This window comes from Polypterus senegalus, chromosome 14 (genome assembly GCF_016835505.1).
Source record: "Polypterus senegalus isolate Bchr_013 chromosome 14, ASM1683550v1, whole genome shotgun sequence".
In the NCBI taxonomy this organism is placed as follows: Eukaryota; Metazoa; Chordata; class Cladistia; order Polypteriformes; family Polypteridae; genus Polypterus; species Polypterus senegalus.
The window spans coordinates 45338807-45356382 of record NC_053167.1 but is presented as its reverse complement, the minus strand read 5'-3'; the positions used below and the strand labels follow the sequence as shown (position 1 = coordinate 45356382).

The 17576-nt window shown below is 39.0% G+C and overlaps 1 protein-coding gene across 1 annotated transcript in view; it reads left to right on the top strand.

Annotated features, from left to right (window-relative positions):
- Positions 1 to 12748: 12748 nt before the first annotated feature.
- Positions 12749 to 17576, top strand: part of cdh4 (cadherin 4, type 1, R-cadherin (retinal)) — a 1132965-nt gene continuing 1128137 nt past the window's right edge. Inside the window, exons 1-2 of the mRNA XM_039735522.1 lie at positions 12749 to 12939; positions 15580 to 15691. Of these exons, the coding sequence (XP_039591456.1) occupies positions 12883 to 12939; positions 15580 to 15691 (169 nt within the window). The 5' untranslated portion in view covers positions 12749 to 12882. The remainder of the gene's footprint in view (positions 12940 to 15579; positions 15692 to 17576) is intronic.

The following is a 17576-nucleotide window of genomic DNA, read 5'->3' as shown; positions in this document are numbered from 1 at the left end:
ATCGGGTCTGGCGTTGTCGTGAAGGAGGGACACACCACGAGTCAGCATTCCCCTCCTTTTGTCTTTAATCTTTTTTTTCAATTTTTTTAGGGTCTCACAATATGTTTCAGCATTGATGGTGGTCCCTTTGGCCATGAAATCCACCAACAAAACCCCTTTTCTGTCCCAAAAGACAGATGCCATAATCTTCCGCTCTGAAAACTGAACTTTGAATTTTTTGGCTGATGGGGAATGGGTATGGCGCCCTCGATTTCATAACGCTGAAGAAATTCACGTGCAGCCAAAATGCGATTTTGGCGATGTTCTGGAGTCAACATTTTTGGCACCTATCTTGCACTCAGCTTCCTGTAATCAAGTTTTTCTGAGATAATTTCACCCATGAGACTTTGTGAGATGTGTGGGAACATTTCATGAAGGGTGTCAATCGTCACACAACGATCACTGTGAATTTTTTCATCAACTTGCTGCAGAAGCTCTTCTGAAACAAGAGACGGCCTCCCACTCCTTTCTTTGTCATGAGTGTCAGTGCGACCTTCTTTGAACGACCTAACCCACTTGTAAACATGCTAACGTGACATTACCTCAGGTCCATAAGTTTACACAAGCTGACGATGGATCTCAGCCGCGGATTCACAACGCAAAGTGAGGAACTTGATGACCGAACGAATCTCGCATCGGCGGTAGGTGGAGCAAAAGGCCTTAGCAGAGGTTGACGAACTCGCTTGCTGTGATGACATTTCACAACTGACTGACGCGGTCCCGGGCTTATTTTGACCGTTAGGACCCCCCTACACGCAGGTATGCCAACCTTCGAAAAAAAAAAATTCCCTGCACCCTCCAGGGCACTTGTAACCTTTTTTTCTGGATATCCCAATATCCCTATATTGTGGAGCCGACCCGGATACAGACAGGCGGACATGTTGTTACTCACCACCACACATTTATTATTTACAAATATTTACAATATTTATGGTCACTAAGACCCAGTCCCGTGCACAAACCCCCAGCACACACAGTCCTGGTCACACAGTGCCTTTCTTCGGGCCGCCTCCACTCTCTCTAGAGCTTTGTCCTTCTTCCAGCTGACTCCAGCCCTGAATGAAGGGAGACGGCCCCTTTTTTACTCTCCCGGATGAGCTCCAGGTGGTTCCCCCGTTGGCCACGCCCCAGTGTGGCGGAAGTGCCGGCTGTTCTCCCGGCAGCTCTCCGGGTGTCCTTCTAATTCTTCCCCCCAGCACTTCCGAGTGTGTCCCCAAGGCCTACAGGGTGGGGCTTCTATGCCCTCAACCCGTGCCCCCCAAAGCAACCAGGAAGGCCCCCATGTGATCCAGGTTGGGTGCAAACCCACATCCGGTCCCTCACAGCGTCCCGGCTGCGTCGTTGCCCCTGGCATCCCAGACAATATATATATATATATATATATATATATATATATATATATATACTAGCAGGAATACCCGGCGTTGCCCGGGAATCTATAACCAGTGAATTTCCCAAACGAAAGAAACAGAACATAGAAATAGAACAAACATTTTATTGTAATAGGTAATATAAGTGGCCATTCTAGAGCCTTTGGATACACTATATTTTTGTTTTCACTTGTGTTGCGAAAATTAACAAATTCTGAGGATTGCCCACTGCATGGATTTTCCAAATTGATGCCTGGAACTTGCAGTGATTGCACTTGAGCTTTATTAATTGATATAGCAAAAGCCAAACGAACAGGAAATTGTAGTGGTTTGAAATTAAAGGGTAAATCATTCTGAATCAGTGGTATTCTTGTTATGAAAACACCTTCGCATCTTGCGGAACCAGTTATGATAGTTGCTTCAATAATATTTGAAAAGAGAGTCTTGACACAAAGGCGAGTCATATTACGCAGTTTTGGAGGATCAAGATTGTGAAGTAGCATGATAGGTGGTCTAGTTTTAAGGCAGAAACTGGTGCTGGTTCCAGAGAATTCAGAAACTCTGTTGGAAACAACACAGCTTGAGCAGGGTCTATGACAGTGTCAATAAATTTGTAATTTGTAGGGCTGTCTGGAATCATCTGGTGAATATTTATTTTGTTCACAATTTTATTTTTGGGAGGTAAAATAACAGATGTTGGCGATGGTAACTACAGGGAGAAGTGAAATACAACCACTGGTGCGTGTGGGAAAAATGGCAGGGGAAGGTCTTTTTAAAGCGAGTCTGTGTTCAAAAGTGCTGTGTTATAATGGATGTTGGTGAATAAAATACAGCACTATCAGTGCGCGTGGGAGAGTGACCCGCGGAAACGCGGGTGTGTGAGCCGGTCACGCGCACTGGTTTGTTCACGTTTTTCGATACGGCAGTTCCCCTTCAACCGATCAAAGCAGTCGGCCTTCTCATACTTGGACACTTCCGCGATTTCTTGGCAATTTAACATGGATAGGGACCAAACATGCCGCTAGATGGCGCAGCTGTGAACGTCTTTTGCAATGTGTGGCCATCTTGTCGATGATAAGTAACGTGTGGCGAATGTTGTGTTGGTGAAAAGGTGCCCTGCCCTTCACCACGAACATTTTTCCCAACCAAACATACCCCATGTCCTCCTCCTGGTCACAAAGGAGCCTCATGCCCAGTTTGGTGGCGATCGGATGCCCGGTGCAGATTTGTATGGCGGAAAAAGAAACACATACACACATACATAGACTCTGCTTTTTATATATGTGTGTATATATATATATATATATATATATATATATATATATATATATATATATATACATATAAGTGTGGCCAGAATGTTACTTCCCCAGGAATGCTAAATGGCAGTAACCTTGGGTTGCAGCGGTGCCTCAGACTCCCACAGGGCTTCATGGGATTTGGAGCTTGGTGCACCCTGTTGGAATCCGAGGGCGCAACCAGGCAGTGCTACAACTGTGGCTGAGCCCTGGATAATGGTTCTTCCTCCACACTCGGAAGTGCTGCTGGAAATATACCATCAAGCACCTGGAGCACTTGCATTATAAAAACAGACACTACTCAGGTGCCAGAGTCTGGAGGATGACAAAGCTTGCTGAGGAGGAGTGGAGGAGAAAAGAAAAGGACTGAGAGACATAAAAAAGAGAATAAGAAAGTAAACTAAAGAAAGGAGTGTGTTTGGGCTGTTGGGGACACTGTATATAAATAAAATCACGTGTGGTTTTTGGACTTGTGCCTCTAGTGTCTGCCTGTGTCGGGTTAGCACGTTATAGCGTCATCTGTCTTCCATTCTGCCTATCTTCTATATATACTGTGAACTGGACGCTGTATAGTGCCCGCCCCAGCACAGATTGACACAGAGACACGTGTAAAAACACACAAGACATTTATTTTTCTTCACCTGTGGGGTATGTCTTCCCCGTGAACCCCATAGGCAATACAAAGTCTCAAAAGCACTTAACTCAACACAAACAACCCTTCTTCTGGCATCCCACTCTTCCCAGGCAACCTTGTCCTCTTCCTCCCGATTCTGGACCTGAGTGGTGGTTGCTTTTTATAGCCCACCCAGAAGTGCTCCAGGTGTTTGATCACCTGTTCCTGATTGCACTTCCGGGCGAGGCTGTAGAGTTGTCCAGGCAGGTCCATGCAGCACCCCCTGGCGGCCACCCCAGATCCCAACAGGGCTGTGGAGAACTCCATCTCCCATGGAGCCCTGCAGCTCCATCGTCTGCCAGGGAGGCTGCCACCAAATGTCTCAGGGGAGGTACTGAGGAGCCCATGGAAGCTCCCCGGGAACATATGTAGAAGGGGCATCCTAGCCGGGCATGGCACCCAGCTGACCGCCACAATACACACACAGAAATACATACATAAGATTTCTATGAAAGAACAGATTTATTTCAAAATATTGCAGCTCAGGCAATTTAAAAAAAGCAAAACAAACCTTTGCATGGAATTCTAGTGAGAAAATTATTTTTTTTCCTCTCTCTTTATAGATGTTGCCAACATTTATTTATTTCCTGGCAATAAAACAAAGTACAGTTTAGTATTGGTATGTAACTGGGGATAACTGCTCTGAAGTACAGATCTATAATATTGTTTATACTGAAGGTATTATTGAAATTAGCCATCTACGAGATGTAATCAGTGCAACTGTAGCAACCACTGCATTACATGTAATGAGCACAATGTAGAAGGAATAAGTGTATTGTTTTCATGTCTTGCAATCTACAAGTGGTGCTCACATCAGGATTTATTAAGGTATAGACAAAACTTTTTATCTTTCTTTTTTCTTTTATGAAAATATTGAGTTGTTTTCATTAGTAGTAACTGATCTATAATTTTTGAAATGTCTTCATTCTTGTATAAATTATAAATGTTTGTGTGCACGATACTCTTAATTATGGATGACATAACCACATATTACTAAGGCAGCTTGTACACACTTGTTGCAAAGAACTCGCAAGTATGTGTAAGTCTCCTTGACTGATACAACAACCTACTTTTAGGAGACAGTTAATTAAATAATACTTGTTCTTGGGAGGTATAAAATGTAGTCTGTAATATCTCAGGATTTTCCAAAAATGTTGGAATTGTTTCAGGTGTGATGACAGGAAAGGCAACAGTCTATGGACAACTTAATTATCCGCCATACAATGGATTCAGAAAGTATTTAGACCTCTTCATCTTTTGTACAATTAATTGTTTTGAAGATTTCATTTTAAATGGTTAAATTTGCTACTTTATATTATCAATGTACAATCAATAGCACATAGTGGCAAAGTTAAAACATGTTTTCAAAAAGGTTTTCAGATTTATTAAAAATCAAAAAACTGAGACCTCTTGTTCGCATCAGTTTTCAGACCCTTAATTCAGAAGCCCAGTCGGTAGTAATTACAGCTTCAAGTCTTCTTAGGAAAGTCTCTACAAGATTTGCACATTTGGATTTGGGCATTTTGTCCCACCGTGTCCTGGCAGATTTTCTCAATTTTCATTAGATTAAATGAGAACCATCTGTAAACTGCCATCCTCAAGTCTTTCCACAGGTGTTCTATATGGTTAAAAGTCTGCTGTTTGGCTAGGCTACTTAATGACAGTCAGAGACACGTCCTGAAGCCACTCTAGCATTGTCTTGGCTGTGTGCTTTGAGTCATTGTGATGCTGAAAGGTGAAATGTTGCCCCTGTCTGAGTTTGCTTGCACTCTGAAGCATGTTCTCTTCAATGACCTTTCTGTATTTGGCTGCATTCATCCTTCAGTTCTGACCTGTCTCCCTGCCCGTGCCACTGAGAAGCATGATGCTGCCACCACCATGTGTCATGTAGGGATGGGTATTATGCAGTTGATGGGCAGTGCCTAGACATAGTTTTGGAGTTCTGCCCAAAAAGTTCAATCTTTGTCTCATCACTTCAAAGACTCTTTTTCCTCACACTCTCAGAGTCCTTTAAATACTCTTTGGAAAACTCCAAGTGGAAGTGAGCCACTTCCACTAGTTGGCCATAAACGGTTGTTTAATGGGGTGCTGCTGAGATGGTCATCCTTTTGAGAGGTTCTCCCATCCCAGCAAAGGATATTTGAAGCTCTGTTGAAGTGACTATTGGGTTCTTGGTCAAATCCCAAAAAATGTATTTGAAGAGTCGCTCAGTGACTACTGCTGGTTAACTTTGCTGTAAATACTGAAAATCCCTAAAATTAAAATTTTTAAAAATTGTTTTAAAGTGTACTCTATCAAGACCAGATCAAAAGTATTGCATTGCACACATATTTCATTCCCTGCAGTGTGAAAATTGGAGGGTTAGGTTATTGGCATTCACCTGTGACTTTCCTTACATAAAAAAGAGCGCTTAATCAGCTCATTCATAAATGAGTTTTGACTACGACTACTGTATGTATGGTACTTTGCAATTTCTTCACATTTAATCAACTCTCTCTTATTCAGTTATTTTCTAATCCAGGAGTATCCCATCTTCACTTGCAATTCTGAATGAACATCAAAAAATGAGAAGATGATAATTCTAAATAATTAACTTTATTCAAACTGTTGTAAAAATCAGCACGACATAAAGAAATTTTTAGGATCAATTGTAATGTTTCCATTCATTTCCAGAACACAGATAGTTGAGTTCTTTTTTGTGCTTTTTTTGTAGTTCAAAGTAAAAAGCTGAATTCTGTTCTCTCTTTTCCAGCCTCTTTTTCTTTGCTTTCTATACTTGGTGAATTGTAGGCAATGACGAGTGTTGTGTGTTAATTAAATTATGACTTTTACCGTAAAAGCTTGCTTTCTTGTTGCCACAAAGTGGCCATGCAGGACATTCATTTCAACAAAATGTCCCTCCTTTGAAGTGTTTTCACTGTCCCAAAGTGCATGTTTGAAGACCACTGCAAAGAGAACTGGCTTTAAATTTTGCAGTGGTGGCAGAGACTGCAGAACAGTAAATAAATAACAACTGTGCTTTATACTAATAAGAAAAAGTAAGTGCATTCCGTTAGTAAGAACAACATTTATTTATATGGCACATTTTCATACAAACAGTGTAGCTCAAAGTTCTTTAAAGATTAAATAAAAAGGAAGTTAATATAATACATAAACAAGATTAGGCAATGATATAGGGTGGTCCAGATCTAATTATGCAATTTTCATTACGCTGTAACTTATTAAGTTTATTACATAGAAAATCCCGGACCATTGAGAAGTGTACGAACTGACAACATGAAGAATCGTCTTTGTGCCGAAATGCAATCGTCCCCACATAAATCAAAGTCATCCAGATGATCTGGATCTGCATAATTAGATCTGGACCACCCTGTGGTATACAATGTGTGACAAAGAAAAAAGTAAGTTGAGGCAAAAAAACGCCAAAAAAACTCAAGTTAGGCTGGAGAAAAAAACAAAATCTGCAGGGGTTCTAAGGCCAAAAGACCGTCCAGCCCTAACTGAGAATTCTACCTAACATAGATGTCCTAAATCATTCTTCATGGTTTACAGGCGTCACATCGAAAAAAGAGTAAGGGTGTACTAATAATTACTCTATAAATTATTATAATTATGATAATTATAAATTATTATTATAAAGCAGTACATAACAATTATATGGAAAGGTGTTGTTAGCAGGAGAGCAAAGTCATAAGCGCTCATTCATAAGGAGGAACATATTTCTTAGATACAGTTCTATTAAGAAGCTGACATTTTTTCTGACACAATGTGCATTTTTGATCCTCCTGGCATTCAAGCAAGTCATTTTTAATATAATATGTGTTTCACTATGGCCTAGAAATTAAGTTACTATGTGTATGTGTTATTCCTACTACTGTTCCTCTCTTTATGTAAAGGTTAAAGGGTAAACAGACCATGGCTTGTGTTAGTGGGGTCCCTGATGAAGCTGTGTGCCCTCGGCAAGCACTGTTTGCATTGAGGTCCTCAATGGCAAATAACAAGGCACCAGTGATGTGCTGGGCAATTTTCACCACCCGCTGCAGAGCTTGTTACTATGAAACCTAGTATTGTGGTGTTATTGGTAAACTTAATGATTGGTTTAAATTGATGTATGGGGACACAGTCATAAGTGAAGAGGGAGTTGCGTAGAGGGCTCAGCACACAGCCCTGTGGGACACCAGAGTTCTGGGTCAGGATGGTAGGTGTGGTTGTCTTACCAAACAGTCCCTGGTCTGTAGGTCTGGAAATCCAGAATCCAATTACAGAGCAAGGTGGTAAGACAAGCTCAATGAGCTTTGTAACAAGCCTGGAGGGAATGATAGTATTAAATGCTGAGCTAAAGTAAATGAACTGCATCCTCACAAAACGTGTCACAATAAGGATAACATTAAAAAGTAAAAACAATAACAACATTATTTATTTATATAGTACATTTTCATTTTTGAAATTACCTCAAATTGTTTCACAATGCTAATAGCTAAAATCGCTACTAAAAGAAGTAGAAACTAAAGAACAGTTATGTATAACAGTAGATAATCTTAATGTCCAGATTACTTACAAACCGTGGTCAAATGACCAGAATAGGAAAACAAAACTCCAGTTAGTGAAATTGAAAAAAAATAAACCTGTGGGGTTACAAAGCCAAAAGACTGCCCAGACCTCCCTGGGCATACTATAGTACTACAGTCAATGAATGTGTCACATTAACAGGACACTCTTGTGGCACTCTCTTCATCTTTCCAGCACCTCAGGGTCCAGTGGGGCATAGTGCCACCACAGAGTACTATCAAAAAGAAAATGCACAAAGGTAGTTATTAGTGGCCAGCCTCTAAAACAGGAACTTGAACTGTATTTAATGAAAATAATCAATTTCCTCCTCCCCTATGCAATGCTATTGATGCAAGTAATTTCTTAAATGATCACAAAAAAACTGTAGTCATTTTTTAAATGTTCAATTGTACTGGCCTGGTGTATTTCTAATGGTAATATATTCCAGGTTTTTGGTGCATAGAAACAGAAAGCCATCTGACCAGTTCTTTTTCGCTTTCACTCACTGTGTATTGAGCAAATCGGTGCTATAAGGTCTAAAATTACAGTTTAGGAATATAGGGGGCAAACAATCCTGTAAGCCAGTGCTAGATTGTTTACAGCCTTACATACAATTACAATTATTTTAAAATCAATCCAAAAAGAACTCATGCAGTCAGTGTAATGATGCTAAGACTGTTGGGATATGTTCAGACTTTCTCTTTATAGTTAAACAATTTTGTTGCAGCGGAGTTATATCTGTTTTGGTAATCCTGAAAGGTGTGCATTGATAAAAACAAAAGCATGGATTAACTTTTCAGCATTTTGCAGTGATATGAAAGATTTAACTCGTGTGATGTTTCTTAAGTGAAAAACTGCACTCTTGGTAATGTACAATTTAAAGTTTAGCTCTGGATCAAAAATTACACTGTGATTCTTAACTTATGGCTTTATTAGTAAAGTCTGGCAGCCTAGGTTATTTCTAAGTTTCTTTTTGTTAAGTTTGTGGAAATTATTACTTGTCCATACAATGATGCATGGCCAGCTGAAGGGTAAATGGTGCCCTGGGCTGTGTTGGGTGCAAGATTCATAAATAAAATTGAAGAGTGACCAGCATGTGAAATTGACAGACTAGGCCCCCTTTAGAGATCGGTAAAATAACTAAAATGAAAGAACAGGGTGAGGACCCCACCCCTTGGAGATCAGTTTGCTCATGACAGCATGTGAAACTGAGAGATGGTTTCTTTGTACCATTCAGATTTGATGGGTTTTGGTGATCCCCAAGTATTGGTACCCTAGCCTGCTGCCTACTCGGCCTATGTATAGAGCCAGTCCTGATGCTGGTAAGACACTGGGTCAGAAGATTTAGAGCCTCAGGGTCATTTGGAGCTTTCATAGGATAAATCCATGTGATGTTTGAATAACTGTGATAATTCATTGTATGTTTTGAAGTGATCCAGCCTAATTGGGAGCATATACTGTAGATTGAGGACATGAAGGGGTCCAAAATAGATTCCTATAGATTCCTGACACCCTATATGTAATATCACAGATCTCTGATGTATAATCGTCACAACTGATAAAGACTACCACCTGCAATATAAAAGTGACATCAACTCAAGGTATTGCCACAAAGGCCAAGACTCTGTTTAAAATGGTCAATAAAAATGGTGTGATCAATGGCATCAAATGCAGTGCTCAAGTCTAATAGAACAAGAAGTGACATATTTGAATCAGCATTAAGACGTAAGTCATTGTCTACATTTACATTACATCTACATTACATTGTATACAGTAACTAACGCAATTTCTGTACTGTGGTTTGGTCTGAAACCTGACTGATACATATCCATAATAGATTTTTCATTGAAGTAGCATTTTAATTGTTGAAAGTTATTTTTTCTGGAATTTCAGAAACCAGGTTAGCATGAGGTCTAAAATTATCCATGACCAAAGTGGCAAGATTGCTTTCTTAAGTAGTGGCTTAACAATTAGCAATTTTTAGAGAATTAGAAAAAAATACCAGCGTTCATTGAATAATTAATTATGCCAAATACACTTGTAACAGGTGGGACCTAATTATCAATTAGCCACATCTGATTTTAATTAAAGAAATAATATAAGACCAGCATGTAGGGGAGAGAGAGTCTGTTGCCTGGTCATTGACCAAGATGTTTTTAAAAAAATAAATAAATAAATACATTCATTTTAACCTTTCTTTCTAAGCAGTTGACATACAAATTATTATTTTTTTTAGTTTGTCATCTGCTGATTTGTTGCTGTTCTTTTGTTGTTTTATTTTAAAGACTCCATTTTTTTTCATTGTTATTACTGAAGGTGTCAAATCTGAACCTAAGGTGAGATTGTGTTCGGGGGACGAACTGGTTGTTTGCTTTATTTTACTTTTCAACATATGAGTATTCTTGATTTATTTTGCTTTCACTGGTATAGAGTAGGTTCAGTGGTATACAATTTGTTTGGTGCTTTGTTTTTTTTTCTGTTTTCACCTTATTGTTTGTTAAAAGATTCCCCATGCCAATGATCAACATAGTTATATTATAGGTATCACAGTTATAGCCTGTAATAAAGAATTGTATTTTATTTTCTGGTATTCCTTTTGTTTTGTCATTCATTTGAAAGGGACATGTTTGGGGTCGATTATTTAGGTAATTCAGCCTGGTCACACATTGCAGATCAGCAAAGCAAAGACTCCTGTCTGTATGGACTGGATCAGGACATGTGGATAGTGTTAAAAGTATTCTGCAAAACTCACTTGAGTTTATTTTAGTAAAAGAGTTTTAACTAACCATGTTCACACTGTTGGAGTTCAGATAGGTTTGTTCTTGAAGTCTGTGATATATATACTTCCTCAGAAAAGCACACTGCATGTACACATTATTTAGGAAAGACGTGCAAAATCGAAAAGGTGGAGAAGTCGCCAGTAATGTAAACCAGAATTTGAATGCAAGTCTTCACGTCGATCGTAAGCCACTGCTTAGGGAAGATGTTTTGTACGCGATTAGAAAGCCAATCTTACAAAAAGTGATTATAGAATAGCAGAAGTTTTCAGACATTTTCAAAACATGAACAAGTACAGGGCAGGTTGTCTAAAGTTAGTATTTTTGTAGTAACCATTATGGAAATCAGGGTTTAGAAGTGATTGAAATACTTCGGTCAAGTGACCATAATATAATACAATTCACAGTGTCTGGGCAGAGGAACAGGCCACTGTGACACTGTCCTCTTCTGGTGTCACTGGCCTGTTGGTGTCGTTCTAGCCAGTGACTGACAGATGTAACAGTACTGCTGCTCCGGCTCCGCTGCCCTAACACACTGCCATGATTTCCTTTTCAGCGGTCCTCAAACTCCCCTTTACTCGTGTACAGGTGAATAAAAAAACACTTTTAAATAGGTTGAAATTGTTGCAAAAATATCCTACACGGCCCCTTAGTGGCAACAAGAAATACGTTTTAGGGTAACAGTTGTACTTTAATTAACCTTCACACGGAATTAAAACGCAACCCTCGAAATTGCCTATACATTAAGCAAAGAAAACTAAGGTGAGTCAGCTCGCCAGCAAGCAATGCAACAAGCTTATATAAAAATCTGTAAAAGTGACACATTGGACTGTAGAAATGTAACGGTACAGTACAAGCAATGCGGTTAACACCTCTGCATTTTACCGTGATTCTGTTTTGAGTCCGGTTTAATTTCAAATATTATGTATTGTGGCGCAGTGCTCTTTGAAATTAGGTAGCAAAAAATAACGTCGTTTGATATAACGGCAACTGCACTAGCGTATACTGATTGTCCCTGGCTAATGTAACGAGCGTCCGGTGGCATTTGGGAGCACATACTGCACCATAGCCGACTGTCCCGTGAAGCGTGTGAAGGCACGTCAGTAACCTGTAATGAAAGGCAAGCTATTGTCCCGCGCGTGCGTGACGCTGACCGGTGCAAACTGCTGTACAGTAACTCCGAGCACTAAGTGCTTCTGATGCAAGCCTCGACACCGAGAGAAAATAAGCCAAGAGGCTACGTCAGCGACTGGAACTTTTCAAACTGTACTAGAAGAACAAGACTTTATTTCGGAATAATCTCCAGGTAGAATCGCATTTCCTTAATCTTTTTTCATTGATTTAATTTAACGCCACTACGTCTCTTCTCCCCGTCTCATTTCTTCAAGGTGCTACACTCTATATTTTGAATTCTGTTTTGCTTTCAGTGCTTATAGTGTGTAGTACAGAACTTGTGAAATTGCAGTGGAAAAAGTGGGAGCTGTGAATTCATTATTTATTTGATTTCACGAACCGAAGTATTTCCCAGTTTTACCCAGGGCAGCGCGCATGGAATGGAAATCATTCACGGCGGCATATGCCTGAAAATATAGGAAACCAAGTCTGCGTTGGGCACCGGTCCATCGCAGGGCATACGCCCACACAGAAACAGTGGCATGCTTCGCTTTTTCACACCCCCTTTTCAGCTTGAGGGGGATGCCCCATTAGTTTGTCCGCATAAAGTATGGTCGGGAACATTAGGTGGTCCATCTTCCATCTGTTTGATTAATAACAAGTATGCAGTGGTGAATTTCTAAACATATGCGATGGTCCACGGGATGAACGAGGATAGGGGCTATGACGGGCATGTGTGATGGGGAGTAGGTTGCTACTGCAGGATGTTATTAGGGGCATGTTCTCACTTCTGCAGGCTCCTGCCTGTGTCTTTAAGGAGGGCTCTCCCAGCCCTGTGCTGGAGGAGGAGTTGCGGTGACGCCGCTTTGGCACCGCGGAGCGCAGCCGATCAGCGCTGATCACCTGCAGTTGCAAGCTGGAGGAATCGAAACAGACTTGAACAGCAGAGCGCAAGAGAGGGGAGCTATTTAATTGCAAACGGATCACAGTGCGGGACTCCCCAACGAGATATACTAGCGGAATAAAGCATCTTTGAATCCCAGCTGACGCTGCGAACGTGCAAAATGAAATTTGGCTTTGTTACGATTTTGATGAGCGCCTTATTATTTGGTACATCTTGGGTAAGGTTTATTTCCAACATTTCTTGTTTTCTCTCTTTAAGACTGTGGAAGTGTCACAGTCTTTCAATAGTTTGTTGTTTCTGTGTGTTTGTGTGTATATTTGTATGTGCGTGTTGAGGGTGGTATAGAAATAGTGCAAGCGTGCAAGTACATATGTGTTCTCCTATAATGATTAAGATATTTCTCTGCTCTGCGGGTTTATGAACATTTCCACTGGGCTAACGGCTGTGTTCCTTTGCACTTCACATTTATAACGGGACCTGAGCTGTCTGTAGTTCTGCGCTGAAGCAAAGTGCTGACTGCCCAGCAGTCTTGTATCGCCGCAGGAGAGAAGCGGAGACTCGTTAATTAAAAGATGTCTTCATTCATTTAGCATGTTCTGTATTTCTCCACCTCTTTCTCTTGATGCTTATGTGCCAGTTTTCTTTATACCGTTTTGTTTGTTAAAAGCATCCGGTGCTCCAGACAGTGGAGATAATTGTGTTCTTAATCTTAGTCTGATCCTCTTAACGCTATTTCTGATGTATCTGCGGCTTGGCCAACTTTTGCCTTTGAATGTGTACTTACGACGTGTAAGAAGAATATTTATTGAATTAATGACTTCTTAGGAATTATAGTTGTCTCAACATCATTAATAAATTACATTGCGTACTCGTCGCATGCTCTTTTCTATACCGTCTCCCTTAGCCAATGCGGAGGGCTTTTTAGATTGCCATTGTACAATAACTGAAACTTCCCCGGCTACATACTGTAACAAACACGCATTGTTCATATTATTTTTTTGTGGTAGTTCAAAAGAGCTAAACAAAGATGCACGCATGCAGTTTGCCTTTCTTAAGTTGTTTCTTGAATGTTTTCCATAGACAAGACATTTTAAATTAAATAGCGCGTTTGAAATTATCCCAGGAATTTGTCTCCTGTAATTGCACATTTCAGTTTGCTGTGTTCACGTGCTAAGACTGGACGATTGCCGTGAGAACCTGGTCCGCTACACTGGGAGATTGAGAATATTAGCTGCTAGTCTTCGAAAGACTGGCCGATGAACCTCAGTTTAAAATCATGATCTGATCCCTTTCGGGCATGCACGGGGCCAGGAGATCTAGGTGTTTGTGAACTCCGTATGTTACAGTTTTGTGCAGCAATGTAATGCCGTTCGAAAGCAAGCTTTTCATCGTGATAGCCAATTCTGTCCGTAGAGTTTAACTTGAACGCACTGCATAAAGGACGCATTCCGATTAACACGTTAGTATGAATGTCGACGCTTCACAATCGGGAGAACATGAATATCTATCTATCTATCTATCTATCTATCTATCTATCTATCTATCTATCTATCTATCTATCTATCTATCTATCTACACAATAGGCCAATCAATCAATCAATCAGTCACTCACTTCTTTTTTATAGTGATTACTGCATCCGTGAGATTCACAAATTGACAACTGAACCTCATAACGAGACGTGTATTGATCAGAACACTTGTGATTGGTGCATGCGTATACAAGGTTGCTGGAAATAACTGCACCAAAAAAGAAACTGGTACCTTTTCAGTTTAAAAGTTTGTTATAAATGCAAGCAATACAAAAAAAAAATAATTTCCATCTTTGTCTATAAACTGTCTAATGCTTTCAAATTGACATTTTCATAATTTCAGAATTATTATTACTTCCAAAAGGAATTTGAAGTTGACATGCCTGTTGTGGATTTGTCTTAAAATTATTTCCAACTTCATTATCTGCAGATATATTCTATTTTATCGAGAAGATTTATTTTCTGCGTACATTTGTATTTATTCATGTGTGTGCTTTATTATTAGACAGTTGGATTTAACTTATATGAGACATCTTTGTTTATCAGACACATACTTCATATTGTATCATGTACAGAACAAGCATATTTGCCCCCAAAAAACATTTTCTTTATTCATTTTTGTACAAGAAATGTTTGCTTGTTTGAAAATATGCCTGTAAGATAAATAGTAGGTATTTCTTGTCTGCATGATAGTCTTTCTTTGCCTCTTTTATATAAGGTAGTTACTTTGGAATGTAATTTGTTTTCTGTATTGTTCTCTTTGTAACTATGCATGCTTAACCTTTAAACAGAATGACTAAAATGCACTCAATCAATCAATCAATCAAATCACCATTTTTGTTTCCTTAGTTTTTAAATGTATATGGTTAGCATAATTACAAAGCAGTGTTTGTTAAGAGGAGAGTAAAGAGCATGAAATGCTGATTTCTTCTCAAAGCTGACAGCATCCATTTGTCTTTGCAGTAAGCACTTGTAGTGTAACAAATCAGTAATGAAAATTGAAAACAGAATATTATTGATTAAATGCACAGTAATAAAATCGGTCAAAAGTGTCTTGTGCACCTTATTGCGAGTATTTTCACAGGTGTAAGAAGTGCATCATATACTGCTCTGAGTCCTTTTAGCATAAAGTTGAGGAAGATTTAGCCTAAATATTGTCACGTTCAGCTGCCACTTTATACTCTTTTATGTTTTTGATTTTATTCGAGGTTTCACTTCACACTATTTTTCCTGGTTTATTTAATACAGTGCTGAGTTATTTTTGTTCAAGCTGAATCCCATTGTGCTTTTTTAAAATATTCCCTCCTTCTGCTTTCCTTAATTACCAGGGAAATTATGGAGCTCTTACAACTAAACCACCATGCCGGTCTGGATTTTCCGAAAGTTTTTATTCAGTGTTGGTTTCAAGGGATATATTGGAAGGTCAGAGCATTCTCAAAGGTAAGTCACTGTGTTGGTTTATAGAAGGAGCTTTTCGCTACATCAAGAATAGGTCAAAAGTCTTTCTAGTACCTTTGACTAAACCTGGGTGTTCAGTCAAAGAGAAAAATAGTATTATTAAAAGGAGCGTGTCTATCAATTGATATAAAAATAGGTCACCACTTTCTTAAGCAACAAATCTCATATTCTTTCCTGAGTAAGGACTCAAGGCATTTAAGCGTGAGAGTTTAGTAATGTTTGTACAAAGTGACCGAGAAGACTTTGGAATTGAGCATTAGCATGTATTCTGTGGCACAGTCTTCTGATCTTGAAATGTGTACTGCGCTGAGCTAGAGGCCAGGCATCAGTGAGAAAAGTGTATTCAAGTGTCAAGTGCATCGTAATGTCTTGTGCTGAAGGGGTGTCTGAGTGAAACTCTGTTCACTTGTGATGTTTATCCTTTGCTTTGTGTTGATTGTCTTTGTAAGTTACAAGCGACTACTGTAGAAATTGGTTGAATGAAGTTGCATTAGATAGACTAATATATTTGTTAAAATAACTAGTGCATGGACCAGGCACGTACTGTACGTTCATCTTTCATTTTTAACCATCAATTCTTTATTGCTGTTTAATGCCTGAAGTTTGAGAATAATACAATCTTTTATCTTGTGCCCTTGTGATGAAGGGATGAATATGTCTTTCCTTGTTTTTTAAGCTAAAGTTAATTTTAAATCTTGTGTATGTTTATTATTCCCTTTTTAATGCTGCATCACTTTGAAACACTGTGAAAAAATCCTCAATTAAGTTTGAATTAAGTGTAACATTCCTGTTTTGTACTAATTGTGCCTCTTTACAGTAGCGATTTCAAGTGACACTTATCTATGGCACTTTCTGTGGATTTTAAGTTTACAGTTTTAGCATCTGAATGAATCCAGTCATTTCTAGTCAGCAAAGCTTAATTATTTGTTGTTTTCCTCTGAAGCAAATCCATTAACGGAAACCCTTCTGGGAGAGATTATTTTAAGTGGCACCAGAAGTATGGAGTTTGTGTTGTCTTGTGGTCCTTTTATACTAATTAGATATTAAGTGCACAATACTGTATAAATGTGACTATTTTACAGAAAAATGAAATTATCTATCTATCTATCTATCTATCTATCTATCTATCTATCTATCTATCTATCTAATGATTTCTCGTGAAATACTTTGACAACAGCTGATATTTGAAGAAAATGAATTATACACAAAGTTTGTTAGCAAATGAGACAATTGTGCCTTTAATGATGGTAGAGATCTCATTTTTGAAAACCAAGAGATTAAGGTAACACTTTATTATATGATGGTAAACTGTGAAATGATTCTTTGGTAACAGCTAAGATATTACACCTTAAGCAATCAATATGCATTTAAAGGATAGATATATATATGGTCTGTGATAAATAGCAGGAAAGTCCAAACCATAACTGGCTTGCTAATATAAAATGACACAGGTCATATATAGGCAAATTCTTTTTCTTTCTTTCTTTCTTTCTTTCTTTCTTTCTTTCTTTCTTTCTTTCTTTCTTTCCTTCCATTAGGCAGTGTGCTTGCTATGATAAAACTGACTCTTCACTGTTGGTCCACTTGTGGTCAAGCCACTGGTCACCTGAGTATTAACCCCACGGTTCAGTTTGATGCACAGATTCACTTCTACATTTCATGTACATGACCTGATAATTAGGGCTTGTTTTCTTATCTGAATACTCCAATAGGTACACAATTCACTGTAGGACAATTGCTGAGCTAGTATTCATTTGAAATTCTGTTTTTTAAGTCCATTAGGGTACAATCATTCAAGCTTGACATCTGCAGGCATGAAGTTGCTATAACTTACTTGTTTTACAGTAGGTTTTTAATGGGAAGCTTT